A 27,835-nucleotide genomic window follows, 5' to 3' on the forward strand; every position below is an offset into this window, starting at 1 on the left:
CTGATTTAGTTTACTGTCTGAAGTGTCAGTTCCTTAGATATATCTACTCCAAACTAATATTTACAGACTTAATTTTCAAATAACTAATTTTTTATATTACTGCATCTGCAAAAATATATTTTAGTATGAACTGTCTGATGTTTCCCAGGCTGTAGTTTGTAAAAAAATGTTTTTCCAAATTTATTACCTTTGCAGAGATTTTCTTCAAGATAAATTATCTGATGTTGAAGAAAGCTTGAGCAACTACTTCAGGGTTTTCCTCTAGTACAAAATGTGTAAAATAAGATCTGTAAAAGTAATAGTACCACAACACTCTTCATATTAGTCTTTTTTGAGATGGAGTGCAGCTGGAGTGTCCAGGCTGGAGTGCGGTGGCACAAACTCAGCTCACTGCAACCTCTGCCTCCCAGGTTCAAGCGATTCTCCTGTCTCAACCTCTGAGTAGCTGGGATTAGTCATGCACCACCACGCCCACCTAATTTTTGTATTTTGGGTAGAGATGGAGTTTCACCATGTTGGCCAGGCTGGTCTTGAACTTCTGACCTCAAGTGAACCACCCACCTTGGCCTCCAAAGTGCTGAAATTACAGGCATGAGCCACCATGCCCAGCTCACACTCTTGATATTTTAATGCTTGTCTTCAAAATAAATACTCTTCTTCACTTTAAAGGCTTATATTTTCTGAAAAATCTATTGACAGTAATTTCATTTTTAATGCTTCTATTAAGTATGAACTCTCTGATATTGAATAAGATGTGAACAGATATTAATGGCTTCTTCACATTCTTTACATTTGCACAATTTTTCTTTTTTGAGACGGAGTCTCGCTCTGTCGCCCAGGCTGGAGTGCAGTGGCGCGATCTCGGCTCACTGCAAGCTCCACCACCCGGGTTCACGCCATTCTCCTGCCTCAGCCTCCCCAGTAGCTGGGACTACAGGCGCCCACCACCATGCCCGTCTAATTTTTTTTTGTATTTCTAGTAGAGACGGGGTTTCACTGTGTTAGCCAGGATGGTCTCGATCTCCTGACCTCATGATCTGCCTGCCTCAGCCTCCTAAAGTGCTGGGATTACAGATGTGAGCCATCGTGCCTGGCCAACATTTGCATAATTTTTCTCAAGTACACATCACTTCCTGTCCAATAAAGTGTCAGCACTGGCTAAAAGTTTTGCCACATTCTTCACACTTGTAGAGGTTTCCTCCAGTATATTTTACCTATCATCAAGTGTGACAGCCATTTACAGGTGTTTAGAAATGTTGAGGTGTTGTCAACTGCATTGTTGTATCTTTCAGGTTTGTACAGTTTCTCTCCAGTAATTCTCTTCGTTGGCCAGGATGGTCTCAATCTCTTATCTTGTCATCCACCCGCCTTGGCCTCCCAAAGTGCTGGGATTACAGGTGTGAGCCACCGCACCTGGTCCATTCTTATTTGTCAGATTTTTCTACAGCATGAATTTTCTTGTGTGTAGTAAGGTTTGAGCATTGGTTAAAAGCTTTGCCACATTCTTTACATTTGTAGGGTTTCTCTTTTGCCACATTCTTTACATTTGTAGGGTTTCTCTCCAGTATGAATTATCTTATGTGTAGTAAGTTGTGAGAACTGGTTAAAGGCTTTGCCACATTCTTCACATTTGTAGGGTTTCTCTCCAGTATGAATTCTCTTATGTGTGGTAAGGTGTGAGGATGTGTTAAAGGCTTTGCCACATTCTTCACATTTGTATGGTTTTTCTCCGGTATGAATTCTCTTATGTTGAGTAAGAGTTGAGGACACGTTAAAGGCTTTGCCACACTCTTCACATTTGTAGGGTTTCTCTCCAGTATGAATTCTCTTATGTTGAGTAAGGGTTGAGGACACATTAAAGGCTTTGCCACATTCTTCACATTTATAAGGTTTATCACCAGTATGAATTCTCTTATGTTTAGTAAGGTTCGAGGATTGGTTAAAAGCTCTGCCACAAAGTTCACATATGTAGGGCTTCTCTCCAGCATGAATTATCTTATGTCTAGTAAGGGTTGATGATTGGTTAAAAGCTTTGCCACATTCTTTACATTTGTAGGCATTCTCTCCAGTATGAATTATCTTATGTGTAGTAAGGTGTGAGGATATGTTAAAAGCTTTGCCACATTCTTCACGTTTGTAGGATTTCTCTCCAGTATGAATTATCTTATGTGTGTTAAGGTGTGAGGACTTGTTAAAGGCTATGCCACATTCTTCACATTTGTAGTGTTTCTGTCCTGCATGAATTCTCTTATGTTGAGAAAGGGTTGAGGACACATTAAAGGCCTTGCCACATTCTTCAAGTTTGTAGGAATTGACAGTAGTGTGAATTCTTTTATGTTGAGTTAGGTGTGAAAGAACACAAAATGATTTGCCACATTCTTTACATTTGAAAGGATTCTTTTCAGTCTTATGTCTATTTGAATTTGAAAATTTATGAAAGTCTTTCATATATTTATCACATTGAAATATTTTGCTCTGGGTAGTTGTCAAACACTGGTTAAATCCATTATAAATTCCTTTGTGCACCTTATACTCATTCACACTTTCATAGCCTTTTTTTAACTGTAAATTGTGATGTCCACATTTTTCATATTTTCTCAGTATTATTCTTTGGAAAGAAGCTTTTATGCTCTGCTCTGGCCAAAGGTCTTGGGCAAAATAACAACACATACCTGAAAGAAATAAAAATAACAACTTACTCCACACACTAGACTCAGATACATATTCTTTACACATCTAACCTACAAAACTATACAAACTACAAACAAGATTGCATAAGAAGGCCAGGCATGGTAGCTAACGCCTATACTCTCAGCACGTTGAAAGGCTGAGATGGGCAGATCACCTGAAGTCAGGAGTTTGAGACGAGTCTGGCCAATTGGTGAAACCCATCTTTACTAAAAAATACAAAAAAATTAGCCAGGCATGATAGCATGCACCTGTAATCCCAGCTACTCAGGAGGCTGAGGCAGGAGAATCTCTTGAACCTGAGCGGCAGAAGTTGCAGTGAACTGATATCACACCTACGCACTCCACCCTGGACAAAGAGCAAGATTTTGACTCAAAAAAACTACCTAACAAAATACCAAAGGCCCTAATTTCCTTATAGACATATAAATGTAAGAAAAATACACAGACCAAAATACATTTGTGAAAAATTTATAAGTGAGTTAAGTGAGTACAGTGCCCCAGGAGGTGAGCACAATGCAAAGAGCCACAAAGAATAAAGAGAAAAGTCTGTTATGTTTACCTAACACAGCTCATCCCTCTCCCCAAGATAATATAGTGCCTTTAGAAGTGAACAGCCAGCCAGGCAGGGTGGCTCACGCCTGTAATCCCAGCACTTTGGGGTGCCGAGGTGGGCCGATCACCTGAGGTCAGGAGTTTGGAACCACCCTGGCCAATATGGAGAAACCCTGTCTCTACTAAAAACACAAAAATTAGCCAGGGCATGGTGGTGGGTGCCTGTAGCCCCAGCTACTTGGGAGGCTAAGGCAGGAGAATCACTTGAACCCGGGAGGCAGATGCTGCAGTGAGCCGAGATCACACCACTGCACTCCAGCCTGGGCGACAGAGCAAGACTCCGTCTCAAACAAAAAACTAAAACAAACAAACCAACAAAAAAAACAAAAAAACCCACCAAATCTGTTGACAATGCTATGAAAATGAAACTTATGTTGATTGTTGATGGAAAACAAGGATGCAGCCATTATTTTAAAATGTTATGTTTCACACATAATTAAAAGTAGAATTATAATTAAATACAGCAATCCCATTTATTAATCTATATCCAAAGTATACAACACAGGACCTAGAAGAGATATGTAAACATCTATGTTTATTGTACCAGCATTCACAAAAGCCAAAAGGCTGAAGTAACCCAGATGTCTTTTGATTCATAAACATATCAAAAAATGTAACACATACATACAATGGAATTTTATTCAGCCTTAAAAAATTGTGGCCGTGCATGGTGGCTCACATTTGTAATCCTAGCACTTTGGGAGGCAGAGGTGGGTGGATCACCTGAGGTCAGGAGTTTCAGACCAGCCCGAGCAACATGGTGAAACCCCATTTCTATAAAATACAAAAAAATTTAGCCGGGCATGATGGTGGGTGCCTGTATTCCCCGCTACTCAGGAGGCTGAGGTGGCAGAATTGCCTGAACCCGGGAGGCGGAGGTTCCAATGAGCCGAAATGGCACCACTGTACTCCAGCCTGGGCAACAAAGCAAGACTCCGTCTCAAAAAACAAAAACAAACAAAAACCACTTGTAAAATTCTAAGATAAACTTTGAGAATATTTTATCACCTAAAATAAGCCAGTAACAGAATGATGCATACTATATGATTCCACTTATATGAGATATGTTATAAAGAGTCACACTCGGCCGGGCGCGGTGGCTCACGCCTGTAATCCCAGCACTTTCGGAGGCCGAGGCGGGCAGATGACTTGAGGTCAGGAGTTCGAGACCAGCCTGGCCAATATGATGAAACCCAATCTCTACTAAAAATATAAAAAACTAGCCAGGCGTGGTGGTGCACATCTGTAATCCCAGCTACTTGGGAGGCTGAGGCAGAAGAATCACTTGAACCCAGGAGGTGGAGGTTGCAGTGAGCTGAGATCACACCATTGCACTCCAGCCTGGGCAACAGAGTGAGACTCCATCTCAAAAAAAAAAAAAAAAAAAAAAATCAAATTTAGAAGCAAAGAATAGCTTTATATTGCTAAATTAAAAAGAAATAAATATATTTTTTGCAGAATATAATTAAAGCCTCTGATATATATAAAACAAATATTTGGGAATAAATTATGTTTTTATTTAGATATAGTCTGAAGAAAGTGGGTGCAAATCCTGTAATTCCTATTTGCCTGCAGCAAACAAATGTGTAAGTAGCTATTTTAGTAAATATGGAGTGCCTACTAAGTATCTAATTCACTTCAAGCATAACATTTAAATTCTGACATATCGTCCTAAATGTGTGAATCTAAAATTACGCACAAATTTGAAATAGAAAATAGAAAGAAAAATGAATAGAGAGAGTGACATTAGTTTGACGGAAAAATAAAAGGTGACCTATTTTCTTAACCCCTGACAGCAAGAAAATTTGTCAGCCATCCCTGACAAAAATGCCTTTATGAGAGAGCCAAGCATCATGTCTCACACCTGTAATGACAGCTACATGGTACATTGAGGTTGGAGAATTTCTTCAGGCCAAAATTTCAAGACCAGCTTGGGGTATGTAGCAAGTCCTCACCTCCAAAATAAGTGCCTTTAAGAGAGCTTTAAAGGCCGGGCACGGTGGCTCATGCCTGTAATTCCAGCACGTTGGGAGGCTGAGACAGGTGGGTCACCTGAGGTCAGGAGTTCGAGACCAGCTTGGCCAACATGGTGAAACACTCTCTCTACTAAAAATACAAAAATTAGCCAGGCGTGATGGCACATGCCTGTAATCCCAGCTACTCGGGAGGCTGAGACAGCAGAATTGATTGAACCCGGCCGGGAGGCAGAGGTTGCAGTGAGCCAAGATCGGGCCACTGCACTCCAGCCTGGGTGACAGAGATGAGACTTCGTCTCAAAAAAAAAAAAAAAAAAAAAAAAGGCCAGGCGCAGTGGCTTATGCCTGTAATCTCAGCACTTTGGGAGGTTGAGGCGGATGTCGATCATCTGAGGTCAGGAGTTCGAGACCAGCCTGGCCAACATGGCAAAACCCCGTCTCTACTAAAAATACAAAAATTATCCAGGCATGGCCAGGCGCCATGGCTCACGCCTGTAATCCCAGCACTTTGGGAGGCTAAGGTGGGCGGATCACCTGAGGTCAGGAGTTTGAGACCAGCCTGGCCAACATTGTGAAACCCCATCTCTACTAAAAATACAAAAATTAGCCAGGTGTGGTGACATGTGCGTGTAGTACCAGCTGCTTGGGAGGCTGAGGCCGGAGAATCGCTTGAACCTGGGAGGAGGACGTTGCAGTGAGCTGAGATTGAGCCATTGCACTTCAGCCTGGGCGACAGAGCAAAACTCCACGCCCCACTTCCAAAAAAAAAAATTATCCAGGCATGGTGGCACGTGCTTATAATCCCAGCTACTGGGGGCTGAGGCAGGAGGATCACCTGAACCTGGGAGGCAGAGGTTACAGTGAGTTGAGATGGTGCCACTGCACTCCAGCCTGAGCAACAGAGTGAGACTCCATTTCAGAAGAAAAAAAAAAAAAATGAGAGATTGAGAGAGAGAGCTTTGAGATCCAGGCAGGGAGTTGTGAAACTCTGATAATGCCCAAGACTGAGGAGCATCCTTTTCAGAAGGCAGGCATTCATTCAGGTAGTAAACTAGAGAACCTCTGTTCTTGGCTACAGACTGAAAAATAGCCCACCCAACTTGGTCCCATTCAGAATACTGAACTTACCCTGTAACCATCTCAAACTCCTCCCAGTCACAGTCTGGGAGAGGTCCTGCCCTTCCAGAGGCCTGGAGGAAGACACCCATTTATAGCCATGCAGGCAGGTTTGCAAGACCTTAGCCTTTACTGTGGTCCCTGAAGCAGTTCTATGACTCAGTTCAAGGCCAGTTCTGCCTACATAGAAACCTACACAGTGACCTGACAAAATCCTCTTTGATATTCAGTGAAAGCCATACTCATTCACATCCTGATGTAAGGCTCACCATATGCAGACCTGACTACAGAAACCTGCCTAGTGTCTGCCCTACAGATCAAAGTCCTGAAGGATATTCAGCCTGTCCAAAAATAAAATGCAAATTACAACTACACAATCCCCTTGTAACAAGCCAACTAAAGGTAAACCCTTGTGCAGACATAGCAGCCTTGTGAGCAACCTACAGCCCCTCTTCATTACAAACCCATAGGGCATCCCATTATCCTGGGGGCCCAACAAAAGATCTTTACCTCCTGAAACCAGTTTATAAAAACTTGAAGAGGTGTTTGTTTCTTGAAATTCACAGACATCAGTGCAAAACTATATTGTGCCCAGTGTCAATGCTTCTATTTTAAAATAGCACTGGAAGTATGTAGCAGAAGAGTCAAAACAATTTTTAAAAAGCCATTAAAATTGAAGACAAATAGGTAAAAAGTTGTTGTTTGTAGATCATATAATCTCATATATAAAAAATCATACCCAGTACATTTAAACATGTCTAAACTAATGTACTCAGTAAATTAGCAAAATATAAAATTAACATACATTTATAAGATACGGTTCCATAAACTTAAACTATCTGATAAAATAAAGGAGGAAAACAATCTTATTGACAATAGCATTAAAATAATAAATTTCTTAGAACAAATTTAACCAAGGATCTAAAAAGCCTTTTCAATGGAGGAAATTAGAAAAGACACAAATTTTAAAATATTTTGTGTGTATGGATTGAAAGAATAAATATTGTTAAAGTGCCATATCCAAAGTGATCTACAGATTTAATAAAATCCCTATCAAAATTCCAGTGGTATTTGTTTTCATAGTAATGAAAAACACAATCATAAAATTTACTTGAAACTTCAATAAACTCTGAATAATGAAAGCAATCTTGAGGAAAAAGAACAAAGCAGGAGGACAACATACTTTATAATTTCAAACTATATTTCAAGACTATAGTAATAAAAACATGAAGGAATGTGCAGAAAAAATGAACAAAAAAATGAAACAGAAACCACTACTCACATATTTCAGACATGATGTAGAAAGAAAACTTAACCGTTTAACATAGAGTTGCTTAAAATTTCACAGATGTTTATGTGTCCACCAAAACATTAAAAAAGCAGATTTTGTAGTCTTGTATATGCTAAAAAGGGGACTTTGGTTCTCAATGAAAACTTGAAGAAAGATAACTGAAAGGAAAGTATATTCCTTAGAAAAGTTAGAAGAATAAGACAAAAGATACCCCTATGTAAGAGAAAAAATAAAATAAAAAATAAACCTCAGGCTTTCCAGAAACTATTTTCCTTGGAGCACAACTCCCAAATTGTATTTCTTATTTTTATTCGTTTATTTATTTATTTGAGACGGAGTTTTGCTCTTGTTGCCCAGGCTGGAGTGCAATGGTGCGATCTCAGCTCACCACAACCTCTGCCTCCCGGGTTCAAGCGATTCTCCTGCCTCAGCCTACCACGTAGTTGGGACTACAGGCATGTGCCACCACACCCAGCTAATTTTGTATTTTTAGTAAAGACGGGGTTTCTCCATGTTGGTCAGGCTGGTCTCGAACACCCGACCTTAGGTAATCCGCCCGCCTTGGCCTCTCCAAGTGCTGGGATTACAGGCATGAGCCACCGCACCCGGCCCCAAATCATATTTCAAAAACTGACTTTCTCCTTGATGTTTGGACCTCTCATCTGTGTCATCTGTCATATTCACTCTCACCTACCTGGGGGTTTGGCCACCATCTCATGTCTCTCCATATTCCAGGGCTCTTTGCCTTGCTCTAGACAGGTGATCAGGTCTGGCTTAGAGACAGCAATACCTGTTTTATTAAAAATAAATAACATGAATGTTGCTCATATTCTTCAAATAATGTGCTCAGTAAAAAGGGTGTAATTAATAGAATAGTAAATTAATTACAAAATACTAATTTAAAACAAATTTCTAAATATTTAGACACTATTTTAAATTTGTAGCTTCTTAATTTTACTACTTAGTACTACTGAATCAAAAACTGGAGATGAAAATTAGATTTTAAGGTATAGAAAACAATATTTTATGCCACTGAATTTCTGGAATTACCACTAATTTAGAGTGAAGGATACAGATCAGCTCAGGAATATAAAAAGTCCAGATCAAGATGAAACATCTTGGATTTTTTTTTTTTTCTACACTGACAAATCCCCAAGATTTTCTTTCTCTCTCTTTTTTTTTTTAATTTTTAATTTTTATTTTTTGACATGGAGTCTCACTCTGCCACCCAGGCTGGAGTGCAGTGGTGCGATCTCGGCTCACTGCAACCTCCACCTCCCAGGTTCAAGTGATTCTCCTGCCTCAGCCTCCCAAGTAGCTGGGACTACAGGCGTGCACCACCACACCCGGCTAATTTTTGTATTTTTTTAAGTAGAGATGGGGTTTCACCATGTTGGCCAGGCTGGTCTTGAACTCCTGACCTCAGGTGATCCACCTGCCTTGGCCTCCCAAAGTGCTAGGATTACAGGCATGAGCCACCGCACTTGGCCTCCAAGATTTTCTTAGAAACAGAGATCTGATACTCATTTATGCAAAGATCAATTACCAAAAAACGTTCTACAAAAAAACAAATGAAATATTTAGGGTAGATTAGGAATTGTGTATTGAAGTTATTCTTGAAGTTATTCTCACCCAGGAAGACCAGGTTTCTGTAGTTCTCTAACATCACGTTCCTATATAAATTCTGCTGTGCAGTGTCCAGGCATTGCCACTCCTCCACAGAGAATTCTATGGCCACATCCATAAATGTCAATGGTCCCTGAAAAGTACACAGTCACATATTTACCAAGTGGCCATGGGCAAAATTTTTAATTTGATTCAAGGTGAAATGAAAGACTAAAGAGTACTGGTTCTGACTTATAAAAGTGAATGAAATTATCCAAATGAAGTAATTTTAAAGACAGAAATATTCTCTGATGTATTCTCTAACTCTGAGAAAAGACTAGAGTAAGATCCACGACATCAATTTATATATGATACTTTTCTGGATAATAAAATATAAAATTAAGGGCATGAACACAAGCATGTACATTCTGGAGTGCTATATTCACATTATACAGAATGAGTTCTGTTGAGATGAATGACATGTCGAGTTACAAGGTACATCTCAAATTTTAATGTGTACAATAAACTGGAAATCTTGTTTTTTTTTTTCTTTGCAGAAGATCTGGAATAAAGTCTGAGTTGCTGAATTTTTAATAAGCTCACAAGTAATGCCAATGATTTTGCCACAAAGAACAATATTTTATCAAACATCCAATAAGTGAAATAACCTGTTTTTTTTTCCCCCCAGTTTTTATGGCCTATAAGACAGAGATGACAGCCTTCATTTTCCAAAACCAGATATATGCAAAGAAACCCTAAGAAAGAAGAGCAGCTGCCAGATTACATTTGATAATTTATACAAATCAGCTGCATAAAGATACTTAATAATGAAGAAAAAATAATTAACTCTATAGTGAAAAAAATCTGACAGCTCTTTAACCAAGTGAATTATTAGCATCAACTGCACTAGGACAAGTTTTATGGTGTGCTAAAACACACAGAAGGACACAGCATCACTGCTGGAATGTTGTTCCCAATAAGTAAATTATAGTCTAAATTCAACCATGTGGAAACATCAGTTTTTTTTTTTTTTTTTTTTTTTTGAGACGGAGTCTTTCTCTGTCCCCCAGGCTGGAGTGCAGTGGCGCGATCTCGGCTCACCGCAACCTCCACCTCCTGGGTTCACGCCATTCTCCTGCCTCAGCCTCCCGAGTAGCTGGGAATACAGGCGCCCGCCAACACGCCCGGCTAATTTTTTGTGTTTTTAGTAGAGACGGGGTTTCACCATGTTAGCCAGGATGGTCTCGATCTCCTGACCTCGTGATCCGCCCGCCTCAGCCTCCCAAAGTGCTGGGATTACAGGCTTGAGCCACCGCGCCCGGCAGGAAACATCAGTTTTATGCAAAGTTCAAGATACAGGTATCTTCTATTCAAGATACTGGTATCTTCTATGTTCTGTAATGTTTAATAGTGATTTTAAGTAGTCTTTCCTTAGTACCCTACAGAACAAGTATCTCCTGATGATTTTTTTCAGAACTTTCTGGGTAATAAATGCCATCCTGTTTAAATAAGCATTTTCTTAATTTTGTTCTGCATAGGGCTAATAGCAAACACAAATGGAACTTCAACATTACATGTTCTCCATCTTTACTAAGGATCCCAGCTTTTCCCCAATAGCAATCTTGAGTATCCACACTTTTCCAAGTTCAACAGCCACAAAAAGAACACTTTTAATACTGCAGATCATAAATTAATGGTGAGAATTTTGCAAGGCATATAAAAAGCCCTAATGTAAAAAATTTAGAAAAGGCTCTGGTATATAGGAAATATTTTTCACAGACCCTTAATTATCATAAGAATTTTAAAAAGTAGTTAAAACAAACTTATTAGGGAGAAAAAAACACAAGTATAGAAGTCAATGTTTGCAAGTACTAAACACAGCATTCTGGAGGCAGAGTGGACACAGCTCTTGATCTGAGACATGGTTAGCGGATTAAAAAAAATGCCACTTTTTCCTCTATCTCCTCCTTCTCTGGGATTTATTTTCTGATGAGATTTTCTGGACAAATTACACCTGCATCTTGAGAAAATGCCACCTGTTTACATGCTACGACCACACCCACAGGCAGAAGGACCAAGACCCTCAGAAAAAGTCCACCCATTTCTGGGTGAATCTTCAGAAAAGATTCAGAAACAATGAAGAGAAAAATAGAAGTTTCTCCTTTCCTGTCCTTAGGTACCCTCCCCCACCACAGACACCAGCAATTTCTGCTACAATAATGGAAATATGGGCCACGCTGCCCTGTCTTTACCAAACCCAAACAGAACAGGCCCTGTGACCATCCTTCAGTGGAAAAGTAAAACTTAACTCTCATGAATGTATCTTGAACCCCTCATAGTTGATTCTGGCCTTACCTTAGAGTCACATGAGGTACTTAATTAAAACAACATAAATGTGTCCACACAAAACAATAAACAGAACCTGTGAAGAGGGCACAAGTAAAGGGATTTCTAGTAATTAGGCATGTAATTTGAGTGCCTACACCTAAGTAATCCACATTACTTAGAATGGCAAAAAAGTCAATTAACTTTTCCACCAGCCTAATAGAAGTCCAGCTGATAACTATTTAGCTAAGCATTGCCTTGCAATTTTTTTTTTTTTTTTTTTTTAGAGGGTGTTTTGCTCTTGTCATCCAGGCTGGAGTGCAATGGCACAATCTCTGCTCACCGCAACCTCCACCTCCTGGGTTAAAGAGATTCTCCAGCCTCAGCCTCCCAAGTAGCTGAGATTACAGGCATCTACCACCATGCCCGGCTAATTTTTGTACTTTTAGTAGAGATGGGATTTTACCATGTTGGACAGGCTGCTCTGGAACTCCTGACGTCAGGTGATCCACCCACCTCGGTCTCCCAAAGTGCTGGGATTACAGGCATGAGCCACTACACCCAGCTGCCTTGTAATATTTAATAAGCTTATAAATCACTTGGTAACTTTTGACCTTCCCTATGTATTTTGATTCTGCAGGTTTTCAAAGGGTTCATGAATGTGTGTTTTAAATAAGTCCCCTGTCAATGCTGATGTTGCTTCTTCTAGGCTCATCATTATAATTGGTTAGAGAAGCAGGCACAGCACAGAGTCCCTTACACTCAGCACTCTTGTCACAACACAAATACTTCTGGCACAAATGAAGACAACAAATCTCCATCTTTAAGTATCATATTCTTTGCTGGTTCTTTAAAGTTTACAGAGGCAACAGAAAGTAGCAATGCCTGAATAAGTCTACACTTGGAAAACAACACGTACTATTGAAATGTTTATAAAGCAGATACTATGTGCTCAAGAGTATGTTACAGACCACTGTGCTTGGAATAACACATTATGTGATTTAATTCTCATAACAAACTGGGAGTCAGCACAGATGTTTAATAATTCCCAGGATTTAGATTAAGGGCTTAGCATTTTTATTTCATCTTCTGTTTCTCTGTCCTTGGTTTTTTTTAAAAAATGTATAGAACACTAAATATAGACAGATGAGAGGGATACAGAAAGGAAGAATTTAATGTAGTTTAAAGAAATTTTTACTGTGTTCATATTTACTTGTTTGTGACTTGTGGAGCAACTACTGGATCTGCAGGAATAGAAAACAAGTTGCTAAATGTCTCTGCAAGCACTGGTTTAATAGAAAATTTAAAAATTAAGATGCTAAAATACATACTTTTTTTTTTTCCAATTTTGTCTGCTTTCGGGTTTCAGAAAATTGTGAGCATCAGCTCTAAAAATGTAACAGACCCACCAGTCAAAACTTCCAATCAGTTCTGTGAGGCCAGACTTCAAGGTGGGGCCAGACTGAAATAAGAGGTAAAATAGCTGATTGCCACACCCTGTGAAGTTTGTAAAAATCTGAAGTGACTGGAAGCCTGAGAGGAAAAGTCCCCTCCAGAGTAAAGTTTGGCTGGAACCGTATGTGTTCATATCACGTCTAGTAATTCTAGACAGTGTTTGGAAAATATAGTTAAAAAAAAAATTTCTCCAGCCCTAGAGAAACTCCAAAATGACAGAACAGAAAGTAAACTGTTTCATTACACAATTAAACCAGAATGTGACATGCATCACAGTCAATCTTCTTAAGAGACTGCAAAGACAAAAAGACACTCCCATAATTAGTCCACAAGTAAAAGAATTTACAGCACCATGTAATACATGGTTCATCCTAAATTCACCTGGTAATGGGGGAGGCGATCCGTGTATGCTAATTGGTTATAATCAATGACAAAATTAACTTTTCACATCCTCATGACAGGAGGTAATTTTGCAACTTAGCGAGTTATCTTTTTGGCTATTTACATTTTAAGCAATCAATGGCTCTGTACTCCCTGAGCACTAGACTCTGCTTGCCCTTTCCTGATAGCCAGTGTCCTTTCTTGACTCCTACCATAGGGCTCACAGCTGGCAGCTCACATCTTACATGAACCCCAACTGCCAGAGCAGCACTCCAGTCCCACATCAAGCTACAGGAGAAGAGCCTTCAGCCCTCCTGGCTGAAATTGCACCTTCATGATAATGGGAATGGGAGCAGTGTTTCAGCTTCAGTTTCTATTTATAATGGTGACATGAAAAAAATACTGCTGGATTTTCAGCATGAGTCCGCATGGAGATACCTCTAAGAGTTCTCCCTGTGACAGCCCACCTCATTCACGACACCATGGGATAGTAATAGAGCTTCTAAAACAGACACCCAAAGCATTGGAGAGAAAAATCGCTCTTCATCTTAGTAAAATTATATTGCGAGTAAAAAAGAAGAGCATCTTAAAAAAAAAAACTCAGATTAGATATAAGATTGATCATGTTGGCCAGAAAATGTTCCCCTAAAATAAACGTCTCTCTAAACACCAAACTGCACAGCTACTCTCAGCATGAGAAGCATGAGCATTATGAAGAAAGGGGACATATTCTCAGCAAAATTTTATAAAGTTTCTCTTTTATCTCTGCTGCTCTCTCGTCTCCTAGCCATTAAATGGGGGATTTATATTGGAATACATCTGACAATTTCCAACAGCTCATTTTTATTTTTATTTATTTTTTGAGACAGAGTCTTGCTCTCTCACATATGCTGGAGTGCAGTGGTGTGACCTTAGCTCACTGCAATCTCCACCTTCCAAGTTTAAGCAATTCTCCTTCCTCAGTCTCCTGAGTAGCTAGAATTACAGGCACCCCCCACCACCCCTGAATAATTTTTGTATTTTTAGTAGAGACAGGGTTTCACCATATTAGCCAGGCTGGTCTCAAACTCCTGACCTCAAGTGATCTGTCCACCTTGGCCTCCCAAAGTGCTGGGATTACAGAGGTGAGCCACCACACCCAGCCTTCACCAACACTTTATGATGAAGAATCAGAATCTGACTTTGTTTATATAGTAAAATATATTTGAGCTTACAACATAGTTAACTTAAAAGCTATTGTATTTCTTGCATGGTCACATTGCCCATCATGTTTATTTGTACTGTAATAGCAGTATTCAAGTTTAGTAAAATAAAAGATACTGAAATCATGCTTACCTATATCTATTGGGTAAATTAATATGCATGTCAGGCTAATATCTACTGTAACAACTTTGTGGTGAATTTTTTTGGATATTAGATATAAATATCTAAGCATAAATAATTTTAATGTACTAGTAATAATGTAGAATTTTTTTTAATTTTCTGTAACCATAATTTATTTATAATACTTATTTTTCAAAAGTATGACTAATATTAAAATGACTAAGACATTCATCCAAAATAAATATTGTGGTCTTATATTCATAATATTGTAGAAAATACTGTATAATTTAGGCCGGGCGCAGTGGCTCATGCCCGTAATCCCAGCTACTCAGCCGAGATCACGCCACTGCACTCCAGCACGGGCAACAGAGCAAGGCTCTGTCTTTAAAAAAAAAAAAAGAGAGAAAATACTGTATAATTCACATGAATGCAAGTTGTCTCCAAACACTACACATAACCATGCTAATTGTTTTGAAGTAGTAAATAGGAACCACACCCTTTGGCATAACCATAGACTCTACTGTTGAGTTTATACACTGAACTGTTCTTTCTTTTGCAGTGTAAGTACTTCAGCCTGCAAATATTGGATAATTACACTGGATAATCAGTTTTTTATCAAAGAAACTTCCTCTGCATCTTTTAGTCTTTATCATTCTGTATTGCTAAGTTTAATCCTATCTTTGTGCTCCACTTTTTGGGTGCTCTTAAAATGAGCTTTAATCTAAACAAATCTGTATCTACTTTAAGAGACTGAAAACAACAACAACAACAACAAATCTTGTAATCCCAGCACTTTGGGAGGCCGAGGACGGCGGATCACAAGGTCAGGAGATGGAGACCATCCTGGCTAACACGGTGAAACCCCATCTCTACTAAAAATACAAAAAATTAGCCAGGCATGGTGGCGGGCACCCATAGTACCAGCTACTCGGGAGGCTGAGGCAGGAGAATGGCGTGAACCCGGGAGGCGGAGCTTGCAGTGAGCCCAGATCACGCCATTGCACTCCAGCCTGGAAGCGAGACTCCGTCTCAAAAAACAAAAAAACCTTTTCCAAAGCAAAAATACTGCAATGGTTCTGAGGTCCTAGATAAAGACAATCCTGAGTCAGAAAGAACGACAAAAGGTTTCTTTAGCTGTAAATGTGATTTACGTATATTTCAAAAAAGCAGAGAATATCTACATATAATCAAAATGCTTCAATAAAGAGAGATGAACAAAATATCTTCCCTTTTTATAAGGTAAGAAAATAAAGACTCTTATTTCTAATTTATATTTTCTCCTATAACAGCCAAATCTCGACCAGGCATGGTAGCTCATGCCTGTAATCTCTGCACTCTGTGAGGCCGAGGTGGTTAGATCACTTGAGGTCAGGAGACCGGCCTGGCCATCATGGCAAAACCCTGTCTCTACTAAAAATACAAAATTAGCCGGGCATGGTGGCATGCACCTGTAATCCCAGCTACTCGGGTGGCTGAGGCAGGAGAATCGCTTGAACCCAGGAGGCAGAGGTTGCAGTGAGCCGAGATCGTGCCACTGCACTCCAGCCTGGGCGTCAGAGTGAGACTCCATCTCAAAAAACAAAAACAAAAACAGCTAAATCTCTGGACAGGTTCTTGATCTCTTGGGCATCTGAATTTCAGTAGACTGTAGGTTCAGGCATCTAAGGAGTAGCCTTGGGCACATTAAAGAAAAAAGCAGAAGAAAGGTGTTCTAAAAAAATCCATTAGTGGATATGAATAAAGCAAGTTCTTAGAGACCTATGAAGAGAGTTGGATTCTGACACAATAATAGTGGGAGACTACAACACCCCACTGACACTATTATATCACTGAAGCAAAAAAATTAAAGATATCAGGACCTAAACTCAACATTTAACCAAATAGTGCTAACTGGCATTTATAGAACTGTCCAACTGAAATCAACATAGTATACATTCTTCTCATCACCACGTCACATATTCTAAAATTGACCACACAATCAGAAATAAAACAATCCTCAGCAAATTCAATTTTCCCAAAGTCATACCAAACACACACTTAGGCCACAGGTTGGTAAAGATACAATTCATTACAAAGAAAACCACTTCAAATTATCCAATTACATGGAAATTTAAAAATCTTCACCTGAATGACTTTTGGGTAAATAATAAAATTAAGCAGAAATCACTAAGTTCTTTGAAACAAATAAGAAGAACAAAGATACACAAACCAGAATTTCTACAACACAGCCAAGGCAGTGTTAAGAAGGAAACTTCACATCAAAATCTATCAATTTAAATACCTATCAGCATAAATAAATGAATGAGGCCGGGAATGGTGGCTCACTCCTGTAATCCCAACACTTTGGGAGGCCGACGAAGGCGAATCACTTGAGTTCAAGACAAACCTGGGCAGTAAAACCCTGTCTCTACTAAAAATACAAAAATTACCCAGGTGAGGTGGTGCACACCTGTAGTCCCAGCTACTTGGGAGGCCGAAGCAAGACAATTACTTGAACACAGGAGGCGGAGGTTGCCTGGGTAACACAGCGAGACTCTGTCAAAAAAAAAAAAAAAAAAAAAGATAAGGACAAAACCCAAAAAGGATGAAAAGTGAGAATGGCACTAAGGCCCAGAGTTTTGGTCGCACTCTGACCAAAAAAGGAGACAATTTTAAACAAAATTATTGGAAGACATTATTCTGGACTGAGCTTGTCCAAACAGACAAACCTAAGCAAAATGGAGTCACTCATGCTTAAATGTGACATAATGGAACTGAACATTTAAGGAAAGCGGTAGATCCTAAAACAGGCCAGGTTTTGTCTATCTTTTGTAAACAGCAGATTTAAGCACATAATTGCTTAAACCAGGAAGGTGAAGGTTTCAGTAATCTGAGATCATTTCACTGCACTCCAGCCTAGGTGACAGAGTGAGATTCCACCTTAAAAAAAAAAAAAATGGCAACAGAGGCCAAGCACAGTGGCTCATGCCTGTAATCCCAGCAATTTGGGAGGTGGATCACCTGAGGTCAGGAGTTCAAGACCAGCCTGACCAACATGGTGAAACCCTGTCTCTACTAAAAATACAAAAATTTGGCCAGGCGTGGTGGCATATGCCTGTAATCCCAGCTACTTGAAAGGCTGAGGTAGGAAAATTGCTTAAACCCCAGAGGCAGAGGTTGCAGTGAGCCAAGATCATGCCAGTGCACTCCGGCCTGGGCAACAGAGCGAGACTCTATCTCATCAAAAAAAAAAAAAAAAAGACTACAGAGACATTACCTCTGACCCCACAAAAATACAAATAGCTATTGAAGTTTACTATAGACACCTCTATACACAAAAACTAGAAAATCTAAAGGAAATGGATAAATTTCTAGACAAATAAATTCTCTCAAGACCAAACAAGTTGAAGCCCTAAATAGATCAATAACAAGCTCCAAAATTAAGTTAGTAGTACATAGGCTACCAACTAAAAAAATCCAAGACCAGAAAGTTCACAGCTGAATTCTACCAAGTGTAAAAAGAAAAGCTGATATAATGCCTTCTAAAACTATCACAAAAAATTAAGAAGGGACTTCTCCCCAGCTCATTATATTACAGCATCATTCTGATACCAAAACCTGGCAGAGACAAAACAAAGAAGAAAACCTCAGGCTAATATCTTTGATGAACATTGCTGCAAAAATCCTCAACAAAATATGGGCAAACCAAATCCAGCAGCACATCAAAAAGCTAATCCACTATAATCAAGTAGGCTTTATCACTGGAATGCAAGGTTGGTTCAAGATACAAAAAATCAATAAATCTGATTCATCACATAAACAGAACTAAAGAACCACAAAATTATCTCAATAGATGCAGAAAAAACTTTCAATAAAATGTAACATTGTTCATGTATAAAACCCTCAACAAACTAGGCATTGAAGATACATACTTCAAAATAATGAGTTATCTATGACAAATCTAAAGCCAACATACTAAATGGACACAAGCTGGAAGCATTCCTTCTGAAAACTGGCACAAGATAAGGGACGCCTTTTCTCACCACTCCTAGTCAACAGAGAATTGGAAGTCCTGGCTAGAGAAATCAGGCAAGAGAAATAAATAAAATGCACCCAAACAGGAAAGGAGGAAATCAAACCATCCCTGTTTTCAGATGACATGATTCAGTATCTAGAAAACCCTATAGTCTTGGCAGAAATGCTCTATAAACTGACAACTTCTGCAAAGTTTCAAAATACAAAACAAAGGTGCAGAAATAAGTAGCACCTCTACACATCAACATACAAGCCAAAAGCCAAATCAAAAACACAATCACATTAAAAAAATGCCACAAAAAGAATAAGGTATCTAGGAATACAGCTAACCAGGGAAGTGAAAGGTCTCTACGACAACAATTACAAAACAATGCTCAAAGTCAGAGATGACACAAACAAATACAAACTATTTTATGGTCATGGACAGAGAAGATCAATATCATTAAAATGGCCATACTGACAAGGCATGATGACTCATGCCTGTAATCCCAGAACTTTGGGAGGCTGAGGCAGGCAGATTGCCTGAGCTCAGGAGTTTGAGACCAGTCAGGACAATATAAAGAAACCCAATTTCTACAAAAAATACTAAAAGAAAAATTAGCTGGGCATGGTGACGTGTGCCTGCAGTCCCAGATACCTGGGAGCCTGAGGTAGGAGGCTTGTTTGATCCCAGAATGTTAAGGTTGCAGTGAGCCAAGATCATGCCACTGCACTTCAGCCTGGGTGACAGAATAAGACCCTGTCTCTTCATAAAATAAAATAGAAAAAAAAATTTTTTTTAATGAAAATATACGGCCGGGCGCTGCGGCTCACACCTGTAATCCCAGCACTTTGGGAGGCTGAGTCGGGTGGATCACGAGGTCAGGAGTTCGAGACCAGCCTGGCCAACATGGTGAAACCCTGTCTCTACTAAAAATACAAAAACTAGCCGGGCTTGGTGGCACGTGCCTGTAATCCCAGCTACTTGGGAGGCTGAGGCAGGAGAATGGCTTGAACCCAAAAGGCGGAGGTTGCAGTGAACCAAGATCATGCCATTGCACTCCAACCCAGCCCACAGAGCGAGACTCCGTATATTAAAAAAAAAAAAAAATAATAATAATAATAATAATAATAATACGGGCTAGGCGCGGTGGCTCACACCTGTAATCCCAGCGCTTTGGGAGGCTGAAGCGGGTGGATCGTCTGAGGTCAGGAGTTCAACACCAGCCTGATCAACATGATGAAATCCCAGCTCTACTAAAAATACAAAATTAGCCAAGTGTGATGGCACATGCCTGTAATCTCAGCTACTCGGGAGGTTGAGGCAGGAGAATAGCTTGAACCCGGGAAGCGGAGGTTGCAGTGAGCCAAGATCGCGCCATTGCACTCCAGCCTGGGCAACAAGAGCAAAACTGCATCTCAAAAAAAAAAAAAAAAAAAAAAAAAGAAAGAAAGAAAGAAAATACAATACGTAAATATCATGGAATACTGTATGACCATAAAAAAGGAACAAGATCATTTCATTTGCAGCCACATGGATGAAATTGAAGCCCATTATCCTTAGACAACTAATGCAGAAAGGCCAGCCATGGTGGCCCACACCTGTAATCCAAGTACTTTTGGAGGCCAAGGAGGGCAGCTTCCTTGAGGTCAGGAGCTCCAGACCAGCCTGGCCAACATGGTGAAACCCCGTCTCTACCAAAAATACAACAACTAGACAGGTATGGTGACTCGTGCCTGTAATCCCAGCTACTCAGGAGGCTGAGGCAGGAGAATCGCTTGAACCTGGGAGGCAGAGGTTGTAGTGAGCTGAGATCATGCCACTGCAGTCCAGCCTGAGTGACAGAGCGACAGTCCATCTCAAAGAAAAAAAAAAGGTAAACTGATACAGAAAGAGAAAAACAAATGTACTATCTCATTTATAAGAGCTAAATAATAAGAATACATGGATGCAAAGAGGGGAAAAACAGATACAGGCCTAATTGAGGTTGGCAGGACAAAGACCTGTTTGGGCCGGGCACAATGGCTCATTCCTGTAACACCAGGACTTTTGGAGGCTGAGTTGGGCAGATCACCTGAGGTCAGGAGTTCGAGACCAGCCTGGCCAACATGGTCAAACCTCGTCTCTACTAAAAATATAAAAATTAGCCGGGCATGGTGGCAGGCACTTGTAATCCCCACTACTTGGGAGGCTGACGCAGGAGAATCACTTGAACCCAGGAGGCAGAGGCTGCAGTGAGCCGAGATCACACCATTGCACTCCAGCCTGGACAACAACAGCGAAACTCCATCTCAAAAAAAAAAAAATTAAATTAAGTAAATTTTTAAAAGTACCTGTTTGGTGCTATGCTTAGTACCTTGGTGAAAAAATAATCTACATCAAACTTTCATGACACAATTTTACCTATGTAATAAACCTGCATGTGTACCTCTGAACTAAAATTAAAAGTTGAAAGGAAAAAACTCGATGGGTAGGGGTAAGTGCAATACGTAAGCTGAAAGATTGGTTTGTGCTATTTATTTCTGAGTCCATGCAGGCACGTGAGATTATGAACAAGTGGCCCAGAACCCTAAGTTGGTGGGGAAAACAGGTTGCTGCTGCAGATTCAGTGTCTGGGGAACGGGAATATGCCAGGAGACTCGTAGACACGTTTGAAGGATTTTTGCAAGAAATGCTAGAATCAAAAATGCTGTGGTGAAGTTCCTGAGGGTGGTGTCTTGTCCTGAGAGGGGTGTGAATGCATCAGTGTCTAGTGGGCATGATTGTGAGTCGGTGGGAATCCTGTGGTGGCAACTGTGGAAAGAGAAGGTCTGCCATCAGAGCTTCTTTCCTCTAAGTTTTCAGTCCTCTCTCACTCTAAGACCTGGAATCAGAAAACAATGGGCAGTGTGACAGCCAGTACATAGGAGCAGAGCCTCCCATTCCCAGACACTCAGTTTTATTCCAGGCTAGACCTTTATGGTATTTTTATTCTGACACAAAATCTATAGAGCTTGCTGAACACCAAGCAACTCTCCAACACCAATTCTTTTCTAACATTTAAATTCTGACACCACCCAGAGTCAGCACAGGCCCTGATTCAGGGCTTGGTCTCAAAATACTGTTCTTACTACAGCTGCCAGTAACAAACCCCATGGGCCCATTTATGCTTCTAAATTATGAGCCCATTATGAGCTACTGTTTTAAAAATTCAGGACTCCCATAAACTTGCTCAAGTTCAATAACTTAATAGTGCTATACACAGTACTCAGAAAAACACTGTAGTTATGTTGACCGGATTATTATAAAAGATATAACCCAGGAAAAGTCAAATGAAAGAAATGTGTAAGACAAAGAAAAGAGGTGGGGAAAGATGAAGCACGTAAGTAATCCTGGTAAATGGCTATAATTAATAAAATTCTCCATCTTTTGTGTGCTCCAGAAACAGTTTATGGAAAGAAACACACATCCCATTATGACTTAGATGATGCACTCTTTTCTTACCTATCACATAGCCAGACACAGATTCTGCCCATTTTCTTATTCCCTTAGAAAACTCAGCTGAATTTGTCTTCAGTGGTCAAAATAAAATACTACTTAATCAAACTTAAGTTTATCTCCTTCCCACAGCTCCTGAACTTTTGAGCTACCCTCAGTCTAAGCCAACATACAACCCCATTACATGCTCCTCCTAAGAACATGCTAAACATTCTCTGATTTAGCCAGGCGCGGTGGCTCACCCCTGTAATCCCAGCACTTCGGGAGGCCGAGGCGGGTGGATCACCAGGTCAGGAGATCCAGACCATCCTGGCTAATACGGGGAAACCCGGTCTCTACTAAAAATACAAAAAATTAGCCGGGCGTGGTGGCCGGCGCCAGTAGTCCCAGCTACTCAAGAGGCTGAGGCAGGAGAATGGCGTGAACCCGGGAGGCGGAGCTTGCAGTGAGCGGAGATCGCACCACTGCACTCCAGCCTGGGTGAGAGTGAGACTCTGTCTCAAAAAAAAAAAAAAAAAAAAAAAAAGTTATCTGATTTAGAATCTGATTTTTTCACCCTCCATTTGCCACTCCCCTCCCACCTTGTTTCTCACTTTGGTTGCTCCTTCCTATGAAAAAACCCACCCTTGTCTGCCTAACCTTTGAGATCCTTAAAGATCTTATAGTTGGTACTTCCTCCTGTTGCAATACTCCTTTGGAACTTAATTTTTTAATATAAATCTAACTTTATTTTTAAAAGTCTAGAAATGCCTCAAAGCAAGAACAACTTTATCTTCAGTAAGATCCTTTCGGTCCCATTCCATCTTAACTGCATCTGTCTGTGGGTCCCCAGCTTTCCAAGGCTCTATAGCTTCTCTTTAGATAAAAGGCTTCTTCCATGGCTGGAGTGAGCAGGCTAGGAAATCTGCAGGGGAGGCTCCCCAGGAAGAACTAACTGGGCCTTTAATAACCTTCTTTTGCAGGTTCAATATGAGCCTTTAGCTTGGAGTCACTGGGCTCAAGCTTTAATTTTCAAGTAAGTTATTCACTCAGGTTTTGAAACTCAGTGTTTGAAAAATCCAGTAAAATTACTCAAACACAGTGCTCATATAAAAGAAAAAAAATTTAAGGTGCTTACGTTTTATACTTCAACAAGAAAAGCAAAAGAATCTATTTCTTTTAGACAATAAATGTACTACTTTATTATCTCCATTATAAATCATGTAGTAAACAATTAGTCATATGGGGACACCTCTAGGACGTACTAAGTTTTATCTTATAAAATTTAGCATCGGCCGGGTGCAGTGGATCACACCTGTAATCCCAGCACTTTGGGAGGCCGAGGCGGGCAGATCACGAGGTCAGGAGTTCAAGAACAGCCTGGCCAACCTGGTGAAACCCCGTCTCTACTAAAAATACAAAAATTAGCTGGGCGTGCTGGCATGCACCTGTAATCCCAGGTACGCTGGAGGCTGAGGGAGGAGAATTGCTTAAACCCAGAGTCGGAGGTTGCAGTGAGCCAAGATCGCACCATTGCACTCCAGCCTTGGCAACAGAGCAAGACTCTGTCTCAGGGGGAAAAAAAAAATTAGCATTAAACTCATACATCAAGATTACAGGATATAGAACAGAGATATTCACTCTCAGAAATTTACCCTGCAATACGAGGAACTGATGTTTTTATGAATCTATGTAACTCAGCAATTATCTGCCACATTTTCTTGTGAAAATGTATTCATTTTCTACAGCCAAAACGGAAGAGAAATTTTCCTTATTCTTTTCCTTGATAGCTCTCTAAAAGCTAACGCTTGAAATTGTGTTTGAAAACACCCAGGCAAAAAAACACACCTGAGAAGGCTGGGCACGGTGACTCACACCTGTAATCCCAGCACTTTGGGAGGCCGAGGTGGGCGGATCACCTGAGGTCAGGAGTTCAAGATCAGCCTGGCCAACGTGGCGAAACCTCGTCTCTACTAAAAATACAAAAATTAGCCGGGCACGGTGGCGAGCACCTGTAATCCCAGCTACTCAGGAGGCTGAGGAAGGAGAGTCGCTTGAACCTGGGAGTCAGAGGCTGCAGTGAGCTGAGATCATGCCACCGCACTCCAGCCTTGGCAACAAAATGAGACTTCATTTCAAAAAATAAAAAACACACCTGAGAAAATTTCTACACTCACATTGGGGAAAAAAAAGTAAATGAGAATTTTTAACAATGGAATATATGATTAGGTATTTTTTGAAACCTATTTTATGTTTTTGTAAATATTTTCTCACCTTTCAAGCTCTACTAATAAAATACAATTTACAGTTTAAAAAAGTCAGTATAAGTGAACAAATCTTTTCAAGGTGACAAAACAAAGGAGTGGCAGTGCTGATTAGAAAACAGATGTGTCTGACTCATGTGTCAAGTCAGGCCATCCAATCCCTGGAGAGATTTTCCCACCCCATCCTGCTCACTTCAGTGCCCAATGACAACCCTCTCAGGAGACACTGCATTACGCCCCAATGAGTGCCCCAAGTGCATTTTACTTGGCAAGTTCTTGTAGTAGCTCACTGAGGTGAGGTTTTTTTTCTGTCTTTGGGGATACAATTTTTTTTCACAAATCTTAGAGAATCCAGGTGGCAGAAATTATTTCTGTTTTCCCCTCAATACCAGCGTCTGATTGCTGACCAGCAATATGTCTCCAAGAAATGGAAGCTGGCTTGGATAAAAACAATCTTAATGTCTCAAAGGGTTAGCTTTTCAAATGAAGAATACACCAGGAGATCCCTCTAAGCCCCAGAACATTCACCTTCTTCTTGAGAGGCTACACTCCATACCTCAGCTTGTTCTATAAGAGAAAATGACCCAAGAGCTGATACTAACTCTAGCAGACAGACATGGTGGGTATCTTGGTTTATTCAGATAGTACAGGACCAGGAAAAAACTAAAGGGTGGTTAAGGACACATCACCCCATAAAGTTTCCAAAAAACATTGACCCCCAAAACATTATCATCTCTGTGCTTAGGGAAGATAAAAGAAAAAGAGGCACAGATATTTTTTACAATACAGTGTCAGGGGATTACTCTTTGCTTTCTTCTCATGGAAAATATTTAAAAACAGAAAACAAATTTTTAAATGTTTCCAAAGTGTTGTTGGTAAATAATTAAAATACAGTATGAAAAATGTACACTAAAGGACAAATAGTTCATAATGTGAATTAGGGAGAGAAAGGTGACAGTTCCTTGAAGTAAAATACTAAATTTTCAGTTCTTGAGATTGTCAGAACTGGAAATTTAGTATGTATTTTTACTTCAAGCCAGAGTTAGGCTGGAGGTAAGGAGAACTGGGGGATACACGGGAGACGCTGCTTGGAACACATGTAAAAAAATGCAGGGGAAAATCAGTCCTCTGTGGAGTGTGAAAATAGTTAAGTGACAGGCAATTAGTCTGAGGTGGAAATCTAGGCCCTGGATTCCTGCTTTGAAAAAAATCTAACTCAGGCCGGGCGCGGTGGCTCTCACGCTTGTAATCCCAGCACTTTGGGAGGCCAAGGCGGGCGGATCACGAGGTCAGGAGATCGAGGCCATTCTGGCTAACGTGGTGAAACCCTGTCTCTACTAAAAATACAAAAAATTAGCCGGGTGTGCTGGCGAGCGCCTGTAGTCCGAGCTACTCGGGAGTCTGAGGCAGGAGAATGGCGTGAACCCAGGAGGCGGAGCTTGCAGTGAGCTGAGATCGCGCCCCTGTACTCCAGCGTGGGTGACAGAGTGAGACTCCATCTCAAAAAAAAAAAAAAAAGAAAAAAAAGAAAAAATCTAACTCAAATGCATTTTTTTTTTTGTAAATTACTACATTAGAGGAAATAAAATTCAGGCTTAACCAACTATAAACTGTCAATTAAGCTCCAATTACATAACCGGGAAATTTGTACCCTCAAAGTAGAAATTAAGAAATTAAGAAACTGAGGCAGGGAGCGCTGGCTCACACCTGTAATCCTACCACTTAGGGAGGCCGAGGCCGGTGGATCCCCTGAGGTCAGGAGGTCAAGACCAGCCTGGCCAACACAGAGAAACTCTATCTCTACTAAAAATACAAAAATTAGCCGAGCATGGTGATGGGCGCCTGTAATCCCAGCTACAGGGGAGGCTGAGGCAGGAGAATCGCTTGAAACCGGGAGGCGGAGGTTGCAGATCTTGCCACTGCACTCCAGCTTGGGCGTCAGTGCAGGACTCCGTCTCAAAAAAATAAATAAATAAATAAATAAAAAGAAGAAGAAAAGAGGAGAGAAACAAACAAACAAACAAAGACAGACAGGAAGAAGACAGAAAGAACATAACTGTACCTAACCAATTATGGAATTTGGGATTTTTGCATCATGCACCTTATAAAAGTCCTTCAAGCCCCTCTTATGAACCAAAAACTACAACCCATAGGGGTGCTCTAAAATTTTTGAACCACTCTTTGATGAAATTCTTTACTATTTTTGAGGAGACTGCCTTTTTTTTTTTTTTGAGCGCGATCTTGGCTCACTGCAACCTCCTCCCGGGTTCAAGCGATTCTCCCGCCTCAGCCTCCCGAGTGGGTGGCTGGGATTACAGGCAGTCGCCACTATGCCCGGCTTCTTTTTTTTTTTTTTTTTTTTTTTTTAGACGGAGTCAAGCTCTGTCACCCAAGCTGGAGAGCAAATAGCATGATCTCGACTCACTGCAACCTGCGCCTCCCGGGTTCAAGCGATTTTCCTGCGTCAGCCTCCTGAGTAACTGGGATTACAGGACCGCGCCACCACACCCGGCTAATTTTTTGTATTTCTAGTAGAAACGGGGGGTTTCACCATGTTGGTCAGGCTGGTCTCGAACTCCTGACCTCGTGATCCACCCGCCTCGGCCTCCCAAAGTGCTAGGATTATAGGCGTAGGCCACTGCGCTAGACTAATTTTTGTATTTTTAGTAGAGAGGGGTTTTCGCCATGTTGGCCAGGCTGGTCTCGAACTCCTGGCCTCGGGTGATCCGCCCGCCTCGGCCTCTCGAAGTGCTGGGATTACAGGCGTGAACCAACGCGCCCGGCCTGCCCTAAATTTTTAATAGGGGGAAAGATGAACCGGAAACGCAGCGGACTAAAGCCCTTCCCATTCATGAACCCTCTCCCCGAGTCAAGATTCTCCCGACTACCCTCCCGTGGTCCCTGCACAATTTGGGAGAGACGCGGCGCTGCGGGTGCAGAGCCACCCCCAGAGGGCTTCAGGTCAGGGCACAGACACTGCGCAGGGAAGAGACAAGACGCCCGGGGCCCCGGCTGTCAGCGAAGCCGCCATCTTATGGCTGAAGGGGACTTGAGGCCGAGCTGGGCAAGGAGAACTCGGGGCGCAGTTTGTGGAGATGACTGCGGGGAGGCCCGAGTCCGCCACAGCCACTTCCCACCGGTTCCAACCAGCCCCTCCCTCTCTCTCCGGATGTCGGAACCGCCACTCTCACCATTTCTAGGCTTCCAGGGGGGCCCTGGCGTCTTAGCTGTGGATCTCCCAATACTTGCAGGTCACAGGGCCACAGAGGCTGGGCCTCTAGGAGCAGGGTACACAGAGCACGGAAAACGAGACCACAAGCTCCAGCTGCAGCTAGAGACAAAGGCC

General features: G+C 41.0%; 1 protein-coding gene across 1 annotated transcript; it reads right to left on the minus strand.

The window, feature by feature from the left end:
* On the minus strand, positions 1-27,801 carry LOC116478777 (zinc finger protein 724-like). Its single transcript, XM_032170281.3, is given in 5 exon segments — positions 1-1,527; positions 1,529-2,672; positions 8,381-8,476; positions 9,319-9,445; positions 27,681-27,801. Coding segments are annotated over 5 exon segments (1,473 nt in total). The 5' UTR covers positions 27,684-27,801; the 3' UTR covers positions 1-1,424.
* Positions 27,802-27,835: the final 34 nt, after the last annotated feature.

This window comes from Hylobates moloch, unplaced genomic scaffold (assembly GCF_009828535.3).
Source record: "Hylobates moloch isolate HMO894 unplaced genomic scaffold, HMol_V3 SCAFFOLD_12, whole genome shotgun sequence".
Taxonomy (NCBI): Eukaryota; Metazoa; Chordata; class Mammalia; order Primates; family Hylobatidae; genus Hylobates; species Hylobates moloch.